The sequence below is a fragment of the Rhincodon typus genome, chromosome 8 (assembly GCF_021869965.1).
Source record: "Rhincodon typus isolate 14 chromosome 8, sRhiTyp1.1, whole genome shotgun sequence".
In the NCBI taxonomy this organism is placed as follows: Eukaryota; Metazoa; Chordata; class Chondrichthyes; order Orectolobiformes; family Rhincodontidae; genus Rhincodon; species Rhincodon typus.
In genome coordinates, this window is record NC_063339.1 from 79581548 (window position 1) to 79596216 (window position 14669).

Consider the following 14669-nt stretch of genomic DNA (forward strand, 5'->3'; position numbering starts at 1 on the left):
GAAACGTCTTCAGAACTGATAGAAGCTAGGAAAACATGGTATTACGCAGATGGTTGGGGGTGGGAGTTGGACAGTGCCAAGAGGGGGAGAGAGAGTGCAAGAACTTGCAAGCGCGAGACAGCAATGCAACATCATGACAGGACCTAAGACATGGAGGTGGGTAATAGACATGGTAGAAGGGCTTCATGCTTTAAAATTATTGAACTCAATATGGAGTTCTGAAGGCTAGAAGGCTCGCAAGCAGAAGATGAAGTGTTGATCTTCCATCTTGTGTTGAGCTTTGCTGGAGCACTACAGCAGGCTTGAGACAGAGACATAGGCATGGGTACATGATTGCGGGAAGTGGCAGCCAACTGGATCCTTGGGGTCATTTTTACAGTATCCCGCAAAGCAGTCACCCAGACTGTGTTTCATCTCTCCAATGTAGAGGAACCACATGTGAGCAGCAAATATAATAGACTACATTAAATGAAGTGAAGGCAAATTGCTACTTCACCTAGAAAGTGTGTCTGGGACCTTGGATAGTCAGGAGGGAGGAAGTAAAAGGGCAAGTGGTGCATGGGAAGGTGCCTCAGGGGTGTGCGGAGGTATTGGGAGCAGAAGTAGACCAAGGTGTCCCAGAGGGAACAGTCCCTGCTGACAAGAGAGGGGAATGTGTGCCTCATGGTGGCATTCTTTTGGAGGTGGCAGAAATGGCAGCTTATGATTCTTTGGATGTGGAGGCTGGTGGGGTGGGAAGTGAGGACCACGGGGACACTTTTGTTTTTGTGGGAATGAAAAGGTGAGCGCAGGACTGCGGGAGATGGGTCGGACGTGGCTGAGGGCCCTGTCAACCACGGTACAGGGGAGTCATCAGTTGAGGAGAAAGGTGGACATTTCGGAGGTCCCCTAGTCGAAGTCAGCATCATCAGAACAGATGCGCCAGAGGTGGAGAAACTGGGAGAATGGAATGGAGTCCTTAACAGGAAGCAGGGTGTGAAGACGTATAGTCGAGGTGACTGTGGGAGTTGGTGGGTTTGCAGTGGATATCGGTGGCCAGCCTAATGGGGAGAAATGTCAAGAAAGGGAAGGGAGGAGTCAGAAACGGATCGGGTAAAGGGGAGGGAAATCAGAAGCCAAATTGATCATTTTTTCCAACTCCAAGAAAGTGAAGCAACACCAATTACATCATTGATGTAGCACAGTTGTAGGGAGGGACCAGAGTATGCTCCATGTACGCCACAAAGAGATAGGCAAAACTGGGGCTCATACACATACCTATTGCCACACCCTTGACCTGAAGAAAGTGAGAAAGGTTAAAGGAGAAGTTAGATTCAGGAAGATCTGCAGCACAGGTCGTGTCCACACCAGTCAACAACGACCTCACTTTTTTAATCTCATTTTCATTAGCCTTGTATGCCTCGATATTTCAAGTGCACATCTAAATACTTCAATGTTTGAGGGTTTTTGCCTCTACAAGCAGGGAGTTACACCTTCCCACCACCCTCTGGGTTGACAGGTTTTTCCTCACATCTCCTCTAAACCTTCTATCTTAAATTTATGCCCCCCAGACATTGGTCCCTTCATCAAGGGATAAAGTTTCTTTCTGTCCAACCTTTCAATGCCCTTAATTTTATACTTCAATCATGACCCCTCTCAATCTCCTCTGCTCTAAGGAAAACAATCCCAGTCTATCCAATCTCTCTTCATCACAAATTCTCCAGCCCAGGCAACATCTTGGTAAAGTTCCTCTGCACTCCAATAGTCACATCCCTCCTATAATGTGGATTCCAGAACTGGACACAATACTCCACCTGTGTCCTAACCAACATTTGATACAGCATAACCTCTATGGCTCAAATATTAAAGGCAAATATCCCCTATGCCTTCTTAACCACTTATTATCCACCTGTCCTGATACTTCAAGGGACCGGTGGACATACACACCATGTCCCACCGATCCTCAATGTTTGTCAGGGTCCTACTGCTCATCGTGTATTCCTTTGCCATGTTTGTCATATCCAGGTGCACGTATCAGGATTAAATTCCATTTGCCATTGAGCAGCATCTGTATCCTATAATACAAGTCTATACTCCTCATTATTTACTACCCCAACAATTTTTGTACTGTTTTGAACTTACTGATCAACCCTCCTACGTTCAAGTCTAAATCATTTCTCTAAACCACAAACAGCAACAGGCCGCAACACTGACCCCTGCGGGACTCCACTGAACACAGACTTCCAGTCGAAAGACATCCCTCAACCAACACCCTCTGCTTCCCGCCACCCAGCCAACTGTTGATCCAATTTGCCAAATTTCCTTGGATCCGATGGCTCTTACCTTTGCTATGTCTCCCATGTGGGATCTTATCAAAAGCATTGCTGAGTTCCAAGAGACTACATCAAAAGCTTTAACCTCATCCACACGCTGAATTTTTCAAAGTGATCAAATCAAGTGAGTCACGACCTCCCCTTAACAAAACTACGCTGACTTTATGTTCTTGATTAATCCCTGCCTCTCCAAAATGCAGATAATTCTGCCCCTCAGAACTGCTTCCAATAGTTCCCCCAACATCCAGATTAGACTGACCTGTAGTTTCCTGGTTTATCCCTTGCTCCATTCTTGAATAAATTGTTCAAAATGAGGATGAGCTTGGCAAGATGGAGGAGGGTAGTTATGGATGAGGACAGTTGTAGGCCTTCTTTCAAGATGAAATGGAGACCTCCAAGATCATCCTAATAGGGGATGGGCATGTACAGAAACTGATATGAAACAGACATAAAAGCGTTACAAGAATCACAAATGTAAGTGGGGAAGGATTGGGCAATGAGAGAAAAAAATTGAGTCAAGGTTGGAAGAGATAAGTTCCATGGGACAGGAACAGGCAGAAACAATGAGCATCACTGGGCAGGCCTGTTTGTGACTTTGGTAGGAAGGTAGAAGCTAGGATAGTGGAGGTGGTGGTAGAAATGGGGTGAGGGAAATGTCCAGAAGAAGTGAGGTTAGTGACACTCATGAACACAATACCTAAAAGGTCCAAAGTCCAACTTTGGAATTATGCTAAGTTAGTCAACCTCAGCCAGATCAGCAATTAAGAATGATCCAGTGGAACATTCATGGCAGCACTCCCCACTACTATTCGGCGATCTGTGCAAGAAAGCTTTGTTGGGTAGCCACTGGACAAAGACAGGGTCATATTTAGCTGTGACAGCTTACATTGCAAAAAACCTGGCACTCATTGTCCAAGTACAAAGTATGAAAGTATGGCTGCAGTGCCAAAGACGATCAGTATTTGCAAAACTACATCTGAGCCTCTATGACTGGAGGGGCAGTAAAACAAGGACCACTGTCCTCATTATACACAGTATACACCTGGTGGAGTACCCTAGAAGTGTGATACTGGAGGGAGAGAAATAATGGTCAAGATTTTTCAACAGCTTTGAACAGAAGCATCCAAATCTTTTAATTCAAATGTTAATCAAATGATATCAAGTTATGAATTCATTAGCAATTCAGTTGCAACACACTTATCCCTCAATCATTAGGTTGTAGATTCAAGTGCCAATTATGCCAAGGTGCAAACAGTGAAGTTCATGCTTCAGACAGTTGCCAAGGAAAGGCAGAAGACACTGGCTTTGGTTTGTCTGACATGTAACTGAAGAGTGGTTTCCATCAATTACACAATGTTGTTTAAGTACTGACAGTGGAGGGGTTGGGGCATGGTGAGGTAGAGCTGGGTGTCATCACCGAGGGTATGCCCAGCACGTAGATAAGGATACTTGAGGAGCTAATAGTACAACAATAGGAAGGGAAGCCATTACAGGTTTGTTCTGGCCAGGATTAGAGATAAGAATGAAACCATCACAGTTGGAGGATGGCATGGTCAATCATATAAAATTCTACAGACCAGGTCAAGAAGGACAAGGAGGGAAAGTCTACCCTTGTCACTGTTGCATAGCATGTCTCTGTGACCTTGACAATTCATTTTACTGCTACAGCAGGGGCAGGAAACCTGATTCGAAAGGATTCAATCAAGAGTTTCAGAAAAGATGGGAATGCATTTGGGAAGCAACAGCACACAACAACTTTGGAGAGGAAAAGGAGGCTCTTTCCTTGCTTGTGCAATAACAGTTAACACAATATCAATTGGTTTTGAATTCAAAGTTAAATAAAAATCCTCTAAGAGACTCAGTGCAGAACTTCTACCAATGTAAAAAGCTCCATTAAAAACAGGTTTAGCAACTACGCCTACATATATCACAACTAGTTAGGGTTTGACTTCCATGCCAGCTGAGTAAGAATAGAGCCTACTTTTCCTCTAGAAATTAGAAGAGAAAGAAACATATTAGGTATTTAAAAAACACGAGAGGGACAGACACAGAGACAGAGAAAACAAATAGCAAGTGACCAAAACTTTAGCCAGAGAAGGATTTACAAGACTGGAAAAAGAAGGGTAAAGCCAGAAGTTCAGTGTCAGAGAGGATAAAGGCGATAGAAAGTGGAGAACAGAACACAAGGAAAGAAACAACTAAAGAGTAAGGTTTACCTACATTTGCCCGTAGCACAGCAACAAGAGATTAGCTCATTTTGAGTCATTTTTCTGCAATTCCTTTCCTGTTGATTGATAATTGATGTCAGCTTTAGTAGAAAATAAGATGACATTGGTTGAGGAAGCATTCCCCTAGTCTGGATTACCATTCAGTGATCTGTATAAAATCTGCATGTGGGTGAGGAACGAACTTGCTATGAAGGACCCCTAGGTGCCTGAACATTTTTGGCACTTACTGCCTTGTCTCACGGCAGAAACGGCAACTGGAATCAAGTATTGGTGGGGAACCACATGTTCTCAACTAGGAAAAATTTCCCCAGTATAATACTAACATGAGCATAAGTACGGAGTATAGTATTTCAAAGCAAACATTGAGGGTGGAGGTAATATGGCTCACTGTGCCTGTGCTATCTGTTTAAAAGAGCTATCCAATTTGATACCACACCCTAGCTATTTCTCTCCAAAACCCTGAAAATTAACCCTGTTCAAATCGTATCGTTCTAATGTTCTTATGGAATCTGATTTCACTAGACATTCTGCTAGTATTCTTGAGATCATAACAGCTTTCTGTGCAATACAGTATTCCTTTCCCGTCCAGCATCAATTATTTTAAACCTTTTGTCTGTCAGAAGACACTTTTTCCATTTTCCTTACCAAAACCACGTCATAATTGGGAGTATTTCCTAGTTTCTACATTTTTCTCTTCTAATAAGAACAATTCCAGCTTCTCTCAACTTAAAAATAGAACGGGCAGACAATATAGGCACCTGGATTTGTGCTCTTTCCTACAGAGAACTGAGTCCTGCTCCTATGATGCTGCTTGGCCTGCTATGTTCATCCAGCTCGACACCTTGTTATCTCAATCTCTGTACTACCCAGTTAGCAGTACACTCCTTTTAACACCTCTCTTTTGAATAGTTTCCTGTAACATGGTAGGTGAGCTGGCTGACCACAACACTCTTCAGCCACTCTCACACAAACTAGCTTAAAGAACCCCAGGACAGTCGCAGAGAATGACTGCTGAATTCCAAGGTGCAGAAGGATTTAGATGTCCTAGTGCATAAGTCACAAGTAGTTAGTATGTAGGTACAGCAAGTAATCAAAAAGGGTTATGGGATGTTACTCTCTATTACAAGAGGAACTGAAGTAACAGGAAGTATGTTGTACTTCAGTTCTCCAAGGCATTGATGAGAGAATATCTTAAATGTTGTGAGCAGGTTTGATCTCCTTATTTAAGGATGGACGTGAGTGTTGAGGAGTGGTTCTGAGGACTAAACTGATAACTAGAATGAGAAGACAGATGCTGGAAGCCAGAATATATAAGTGAGAGGCTAGAAAAGCACAGTAGGTCAGGCAACAGGGGAGCAGGAAAGTCAACATTTCGGGTTGATACCCTTTGTCAGGACTGGGGAGGTGGCGGGGAGCCCAAAAATAAATAGAGGGAGGGGGATGGGGCTTGGGCAAGGGTAGGAGAGATGGTGAGAGGTGGATGCAGGTATGGGGTTATTGTGATTGGTCTGTGGGAAGGCTGGAGCAGATAGCTGAGTAGGAAGATGGACAGGTTAGGTTAGGTCAGGGAGGTGGGGGGGGGGGCGGGGGGAGAAGAGGGCTGGACATGGGATAAGTCTGGGGGTAGAGAGATTTTGAAGCTGGTGAAGTCAATGTTGAGTCCATTGGGCTATAAGTTCCCAAGGCAAAATATCAGGTGTTGTTCCTCTAGCTTACATTTGGCCTCTGACTGTAGAGGCCAAGGATGGACATGTCATCAGGGGAGTGGGAGGGGGAAATTAAAATGGATGGCAATTGGTTGATGTGTGCAGAGCTCAGATGCTCCGCAAACTGGTCCCCAAGTCTACATTTGATCTCCCCGATATACAAGGAGCCACATAGAGAGCAACGGATGCAACAGATAAGGTTGGATAAGGTGCAGGTGAATCTTTGCCAGATTTGGATTGAGCAGTGTCTTATGGAGGTTAGACAGACTGATTTGTTTCCACTAGAGTTTAAAACAAAGAGGGGTGAATTGATTGAATTGCATAAAATCCTGAATGACCTCAAATGGTTACTATGGGAATGATTTTTCCTCCTGTGGGTGAGCCCAGAACTGGAGGCACTGTTTAACAATTAGGAATTGCCTATTTGAGGACAGATGTAAGTTTTTTTTTCTCTCAGTTGAGAGACTTTGGAACGTTGCTTCAGATCCTCGTGGAAGTGGGGTCATTAAGTATTTTTAAGACAGATAGATTCTTGTTAGCAGGGATTCCAGGGTTAGACAGGGTAGATGGGAGTGTGGAATTCTAAACACAAACAGATCATCCACGATCTTATTAAAACGCAGAGAAGACTCGAGGCGTCAAATGGTCTACTTCTGCTTCACTTTGTATATTCATTTGCAAAATGCTGAGGCTCCTATATTCTGGTTCCTTGGGTCCCTTTGCTTGCCTCATTCACAGTCACACGGTCCTGTCTCTGATCACTGACCAGAAGGTCCTAGCTTAAGAGATTACTGTCTCCTGGTACAAAGAATCCAGAGAGAGTGTTCTCCTTCTTTGGTGCGTTGCGGTGTCTGTTGTTCAGCCTCCAGCTCATAAGCCGAGTCAAAGCTGCTGAGCATCAAACACTTATTGCAGATTTTTGCCCTAAATTAAGCAAGAACTCCCACATGCTGCAGCTGTGGCACATCATCCATCTTAACGTCAGTTGTTATTTCAACACTGGTAATGCAGTACCCTTTTCTTTTTTAATTGTGCCTACGTCATTGGTACCTAAAGAACCACAACATCAGAACCCTCCCAGTCCCACTGCAAATTTGTCTCCAACCTCCAGGAGATGTCCCAAACCCTGGCACCAGCCAGGAAAAACAGCTTTGGTATTTTCCAAATATGTTTGTTGTGTGGGACATCATTAGACATCTGTAGAAAGTCTAGACATAGAACATCTACCTCACCATATTCATCAATGCTGTTACATCGAATAATTTTTGATGCAGAACCTCTTGAGCATGGGATACTTTGCTACAGAATGAATGGGGCAGAAACCACTGCTCCTTTTAATGGAAAGCCGAGTCAGACATGACAATTCTAATTCAAACAAACACTAAACTAAGAATGGTTCAGTCAGATCCTAACTAAGCAGGTCTTCAAGATCAGAGCCTAGGTGCTCATAGAACTACTCAGTCATACAAGCCATCGTGTAGGGGCTGGATCCTGCATTATAAATTGAGCCCTCTTACTTGCCAGTACAATAACTTGATCCCTAACATTCCCAGTTGTTCTCTCCAACATTCTACTTTTTAAAAAATTTGCAAGTCATGGGCTCACTGGCAAGATCAGTATTTGTTGCCCATCTCTAACTGTCCTTGAACTCAATAGCTTGCTAGGGCCATTTTGGAGAAAAGTTAAAAGTCAATCATAACCCTAAGTAAGTAAGGTATCATTTAAGGTAGTGTTATTTTGGTGTTTAGAGTGTTGATGTGAAAATGATTGCGTAGTGAGAAATAGATTTCAACATTTGGGCTGTTCAAGACTTTTCCACAGCCTAAAATAACCTCCATTTGCTTCAAAAACACAGCAATGCTAATGGTGTGACAAACTCTCTGAATGCACTTTAAAGCCAACTAAACATTTGTTTCAAATGTAGATAAACCACTTGAAGAGCACTGCAATATCATGGCATAGAAAGTGCTTTACCAATTGCTGAGAGCTAAACATTATACCTGACACAGATTAATTTGGTCAGACACAGCAAAGAATCAATGTTGTGTGAAGCAACGACACTTTGCAGTGATTGAGGCAAGCATCTGACATCTTTAGTTTACTAATTAAATCTATCAACGAGGGTCTTTGGCACAGCGGTAGCATCCCTAATGCTAAGCCAAAAGTTTAAATCCCACCTTAGGATGTGAAGGCATGGAGGTGTGTCATAACACATCCAAATAGCTTGATTAAAAAAGGGAAGAACACAATTTTTAACAGATTCTGGTCTGCAAGGACTGCCACAAGAACGTTGATGTGGCCTTCAAGGAAAACGAGTGAAGAGTTGGGATAGATAGGTAAATTATCTCGCATCCACTCTTCGCTGAAAATATATGACATCATCCAACACAACACAGTGGTATGTCACTGAACTAGTAATCCAAGGTCCCAGAAGAACGTTCTAGGCACGTGGGGTCAAACCGATTTTGAATTCAGAAAAGAAATCCGAGATTCAAAGATGATATACTGGTCATTATGCATAATCATCAGACTGTTTCACATAGAGGGTGGTGCGTGTATGGAATGAGCTACCAGAGGAAGTGGTACAGGCTGGTACAACTACATTTAAAAGGCATCTGGATGGGTATATAAATAGGAAGAGTTTGGAGGGATAGGGGCTAAATGCTGGCAAATGGGACTAGATTAATTTACGATATCTGGTCGGCATGGATGAGTTGAGCTGAAGGGTCTGCTTCCATGCTGTACAGCTTTATGACTATGTGTAAATACCCATCAGGATCACTAATTTCCTTTAGGGAAGGACATCTGCCAACTTTACCTGGTCTGGCCTACAAGTGACTCCGGACCTGCAGCAAGTCAGGTTGGCTATTAACCGCTCTCTGAAACAGCCGAGCAAGCTAGTCGGTTTAAGAGTAATTAGAGATGGCTAATAAAACATTGGTCTCACCAGTAATGCTCATTATATATATAAAAATGTTACAAATGTTGAAAATAGTTTTCCTTTTAGCTCAGGTTAAAGTCAATTAGGAGGCCAAAACTGAATTCCTACTGAAGAACTTTGATTTGCCTTTTTAAAAATTGCTTCAAAACCAAAAGACCATAAGATGAAGGAGAAGTAGGCTATTCAGCTCATCAATGTCATTCAATGCTGTCATTCAATGAGATCACGGCTGATCTGATAAACCATAACTCCACTTTCCTGCTTTTCCCTCTAACCCTCGATTCCCTTAAATGATTAAAAGTCTGCCTGCCTATTTCAGTTTTGAATATACTTAATGACCCACCTTCTACAGAATTCTGCATTAAAGAATTCCACAGATTCACTGCCCTCAGAGGAAATGTTCCCTCAACCCTTATGGAAAGGTGACCACCTTGAGATTGTGCCACTGGTCCTAAACTCTCCCAGAGGGGAAACAACTTTTCCAAATCTACCCTGTCAAGTCTAAGAATTGTGTATGGTTCAAGGTCATCTCTCAAATCATTTAAATTCCTGAGAGTACAGGTCCAACCCGAGCCAACAGTCTCTTCAGACTGTAGAAATTTTTCATGTTTTACTAAAGATTCTAGACTAGTAAACCTTCTCTATAAATTACCTTCAATGCCAGTATCTTTAGATAAAAGGCCAAAACTAGTTTATAGTATTCCAGCTGTAGTCTGACTAGTTCATTACATAGTTTTGTCAATATTTTCACACCTTTATACTCCATTCTCTTTGAAATATGGTCAACATTCCATTTACCTTCCCTATTTCGTGAACTTTTTTGCTAGTTTTTTTAAGCTTTATGCTCGAGGGCTCCAAAATCTATGTTGTAGTCATCTATGGTCTTTCTCCATTTAAATAATACTCAGTTCTTCCTGCAAAATTGCATAACCACACATTTTCCCATATTATATTCCAGGTTTTTACCCACTCACAACCTATCTATATATCTCTATAGACTCAGTCTTCCTCATCATTTGCCTTTCCACCTATTTTTGTGTCATCCAAAAACCATACATTCACTTTCCTTATCCAAAGACATTGTAAATGATAACAAGGTGTAGAGCTGGATGAACACAGCAGGCCAAGCAGCATCAGAGGAGCAGGAAGGCTGACGTTTTGGGCCTAGACCCTTCTTCAGAAATGGGGGAGGGGAAGGGGGTTCTGAAATAAATAGGGAGAGATACAGTCATCAATGTAACGGAGGAAGAGATGGGGTTTAGGGCCAGTGTAGATATGGAAGAGGGATTGTTCCACGTAACCTACAAAGAGGCAGGCACAGCTTGGGCCCATGCGGGTACCCATTGCCACCTCCTTTGTCTGTAGGAAGTGGGAGGAATTGAAAGAGAAGTTGTTGAGGGTGAGTTCGAGTTCAGCTAAGCAGATGAGGGTGTCAGTGGAGGTGGGCTGGTCGGGCCTGCGGGACAGGAAGAAGCGGAGGGCCTTTAGGCCATCTGTATGGGGAATGCAGGTGTATGGGGACTGGATGTCCATGGTAAAGATGTGTTGGGGACCGGGGAATTGGAAGTTCTGGAGGAGGTGGAGGGCGTGGGTGGTGTCACGGACGTAGGTAGGGAGTTCCTGGACCAAGGGGTGAAAATGGAGTCGAGATAGGTGGAGATAAGTTCGGTGGGGCAGGAGGAGGCGGAGACAATGGGTCGACCAGGGCAGTCAGGTTTGTGGATTTTGGGAAGGAGATAGAAGCGGGCGGTGCGCGTTTGGGGAACGATGAAGTTGGAGGCTGTGGGTGGGAAGTCACCTGAGGTGATGAGGTTGTGGACGGTTTGGGACATGATGGTTTGGTGGTCGGGGGTGGGGTCATGATCAAGGGGACAGTAGGAGGTGGTGTTGGAGAGTTGGCACCTGGCCTCGGCAATGTAGAGGTCAGTGTTCCATACTACAACTGCACCTCCCTTGTCTGCGGGTTTTATGGGGAGGTTGGGATTGGAGCGGAGCTTCCAGAACTTCCAATTCCCCGGTCCCCAACACCTCATCTTTACCATGGACGGCCAGTCCCTATACACCTGCATTCCCCATACAGATGGCCTAAAGGCCCTCCGCTTCTTCCTGTCCCGCAGGCCCGACCAGCCCACCTCCACTGACACCCTCATCCGCTTAGCCGAACTCGTCCTCACCCTCAACAACTTCTCTTTCAATTCCTCCCACTTCCTACAGACAAAGGGGGTGGCAATGGGTACCCGCATGGGCCCAAGCTGTGCCTGCCTCTTTGTAGGTTACGTGGAACAATCCCTCTTCCATACCTACACTGGCCCTAAACCCCACCTCTTCCTCCGTTACGTTGATGACTGTATCGGCATCGCCTTGTGCTCCCATGAGGAGATCGAATAGTTCATCCACTTCACCAACACCTTCCACCCCAACCTTAAGTTCACCTGGACCATCTCTAATACCTCTCTTTCCTTCCTGGACCTGTCTCCATCTCTGGCAACCACCTAGAAACCGATATCCATTTCAAACCCACCGACTCCCACAGCTACCTAGAATACACCTCCTCCCACCCACCTTCCTGCAAAAATGCCATCCCCTATTCCCAATTCCTTCGCCTCCGCCACATCTGCTCCCAGGATGAGGCATTCCACTCCGATACATCTCAGATGTCCTCGTTTTTCAAGGACCACAACTTCCTCTTGCTCCCCGCCCCCCCCCACCCCGTGGTCGAGAATGCCCTCGACCGTGTCTCCCGCAACTCATCCCTCACACCCCCTCCCCGCAATAACAATGAAAACAGAATCCCCCTCGTCCTCACGTACCACCCGACCAATCTCCGGATCCAATGCATCATCCTCCGACACTTCCGCCATCTACAATCTGACCCCACCAAAGACATTTTTCCCTCCCCACCCTTATCTGCTTTCAAGAGGGACCACTCTCTCCGTGACTCCCTTGTCTGCTCCATACTCCCCTCCAGGCCCCACCACACCTGGCACTTTTCCCTCCAACCGCAGGAAGTGCTACACCTGCCCCTACACCTCCCCCCTCACCCCCATCCCAGGCCCCAAGAAGACTTTCCACATCAAGCAGATGTTCACTGCACATCTGCTAATGTGGTATACTGCATCCGCTGCTCCCGTTGTGGCTTCCTCTACATCAGGGAAACCAAGCGGAGGCTTGGGGACCGCTTTGCAGAACACCTACACTCGGTTCGCAATAAACAACTGCACCTCCCAGTCGTGAACCATTTCAACTCCCCCTCCCATTCCTCAGACGACATGTCCATCCTGGGCCTCCTGCAGTGCCACAACGATGCCACCCGAAGGTTGCAGGAACAGCAACTCATATTCCGCTTGGGAACCCTGCGGCCCAATGGTCTCAATGTGGACTTCACAAGCTTCAAAATCTCCCTTCTCCCTACCGCATCCCAAAACCAGCCCAGCTCGTTCCTGCCTCCCTAACCTGTCCTTCCTCCCACCTATCCCCTCCTCCCACCTCAAGCCCCACCCCCATCTCCTACCTACTAACCTCATCCCGCCCCCTTGACCTGTCCGTCCTCCCTACCTCCCCACCTACTCACCTTTACTGGCTCCATCCCCGCCTGTCTCCTCTCCACCTATCTTCTCCTCTATCCATCTTCTATCCGCCTCCCCCTCTCTCCCTATTTATTTCAGAACCCCCTTCCCCTCCCCCATTTCTGAAGAAGGGTCCAGGCCCGAAACGTCAGCCTTCCTACTCCTCTGATGCTGCTTGGCCTGCTGTGTTCATCCAGCTCTACATCTTGTTATCTCAAATTCTCCAGCATCTGCAGTTCCTACTAGCTCTGAAACATTGTAAATGATTATGGCTCTGCAATTCCACAGATGGTCTAAAAACTACGCAGCTTTTTCCTGTTATTTTAACAGTCCGCTAAAAAACAAATCAACCTAAAAAAAATGTCACCTCATTACCAGCAGGTAAAACTGTCAATACGGCACAGGTGCTAGACCTACATCCAAACAGTTGAACACTGAAGCCAGCACACTATTATTTGATTGTTTCAGGCATCACAAGCCAGGTATCAATGTCCACACTTTGAAGCATATCTCACACCTATCCCCTTCCTAACTCCCTACCTACACTCACCTTTCCTGGCTCCATCCCCGCCTCTTCGACCTGTTTGTTTCCTCTCCACCTATCCTCTCCTCTATCCCTCTTCTATCCGCCTCCCACTCTCTCCCTATTTATTTCAAAACCCCCTTCCCCTCCCCCTTTTCTGATGAACGGTCTAGGCCCGAAACGTCAGCCTCTCTGCTCCTATGATGCTGCTTGGCCTGCTGTGTTCATCCAGCCCTGCACCTTGTTGTCTCGGATTCTCCAGCATCTGCAGTTCCTACTATCTCTCACTAGTCAGCAGTTCAGGACACTGAACATGGGCATATCTATACCAACACTTAATTATGATACTTCAGCAAAGTGCAGCAGAAAGTGAAAAAGGGAGGCCAAGTTGAAGATTGATTTGGACAAATGTTAAACGTGAATGAACAGAATTCAAATACAAACACTCCTCATTTCTGATGCCAGATGGAAATACTCAACTTTCAAACTTTAGCCCACAGTCACAAATATATAGATTCGAAGGCCCTTGGCACTTGCATACATAGCATTACACAAACATGTGGAGGTGCCTCATTATACTGTAAAGTATGAGCAAATTGAGTCAGTAGGACAAACATTTACACTTAACTGTAACCTCAGAACACAAGCTGCAAACTGGTTTCAGATCAAGAAGCAAACTATGCCTTTTTGCTTGTGGATTCCTTCGGCCACAGTTCCTGAGAATTTAACAGAGCTTCTGACCAGATTTCTGGCACTCAGGTTATAATCCAGTAAACTCGATGTGGCCCAGTCTTAGTTGCAGGTAAAGGCAGAACTGCCACAAAATACCAGTTTGATAAAGGAACAATGAAATCCTACTCTTGTTAACTATATGTCATATTGAAACTGGGTGGATAATATTTCCAAACATAAAAGAGATAATCAACAAGTTAAAGTCAATCTTGTTTTTTTTAAAAGAAACGGGGCAGTAAAGCAGAATTTTAAAAGCACGTAGGTCTGTTTTGAAAGAAGAGTGGGTTAAATGGCAGTGAATGGTGCATGCAGAGAGAGGTCAGCCAGGCCCTCTGCTTACCTCAGAGAAGTTGAATGCCAAGGGGATGGTGCCTGCCACGTAACAACCGATCAGCATGGCCAAGGAGAGAAGGCTGATTGTGCTGAGGTCATCCATCCTACCCTGGGAGGGGGTGGGGGTAAGGGGGCTAAAGAGAGAGAGAGGTGGGGAGAAAGTGGTATGGAGCACTGAAATACAGGCTAGGTGGTGAAGGGAAGGGAGAGATTAGGGGTAAAGGAATTTTTTGGGGGGAGGTAGGTTGGCAAGTAGGGGGAGCAGACAGTTGAGGGGAAGAAAGGGAAGAAGGCTTCGAGGGAAGAGGAGAAGGTGGATTAGGGGTTT

The 14669-nt window shown here is 45.1% G+C and overlaps 1 protein-coding gene across 1 annotated transcript in view; it reads right to left on the reverse strand.

The window, feature by feature from the left end:
• Positions 1-14669, reverse strand: part of slc39a9 (solute carrier family 39 member 9) — a 41397-nt gene extending 26728 nt beyond the window's left edge. Inside the window, exon 1 of the mRNA XM_048599777.1 lies at positions 14349-14669. Within this exon, the coding sequence (XP_048455734.1) occupies positions 14349-14444 (96 nt within the window). The 5' untranslated portion in view covers positions 14445-14669. The remainder of the gene's footprint in view (positions 1-14348) is intronic.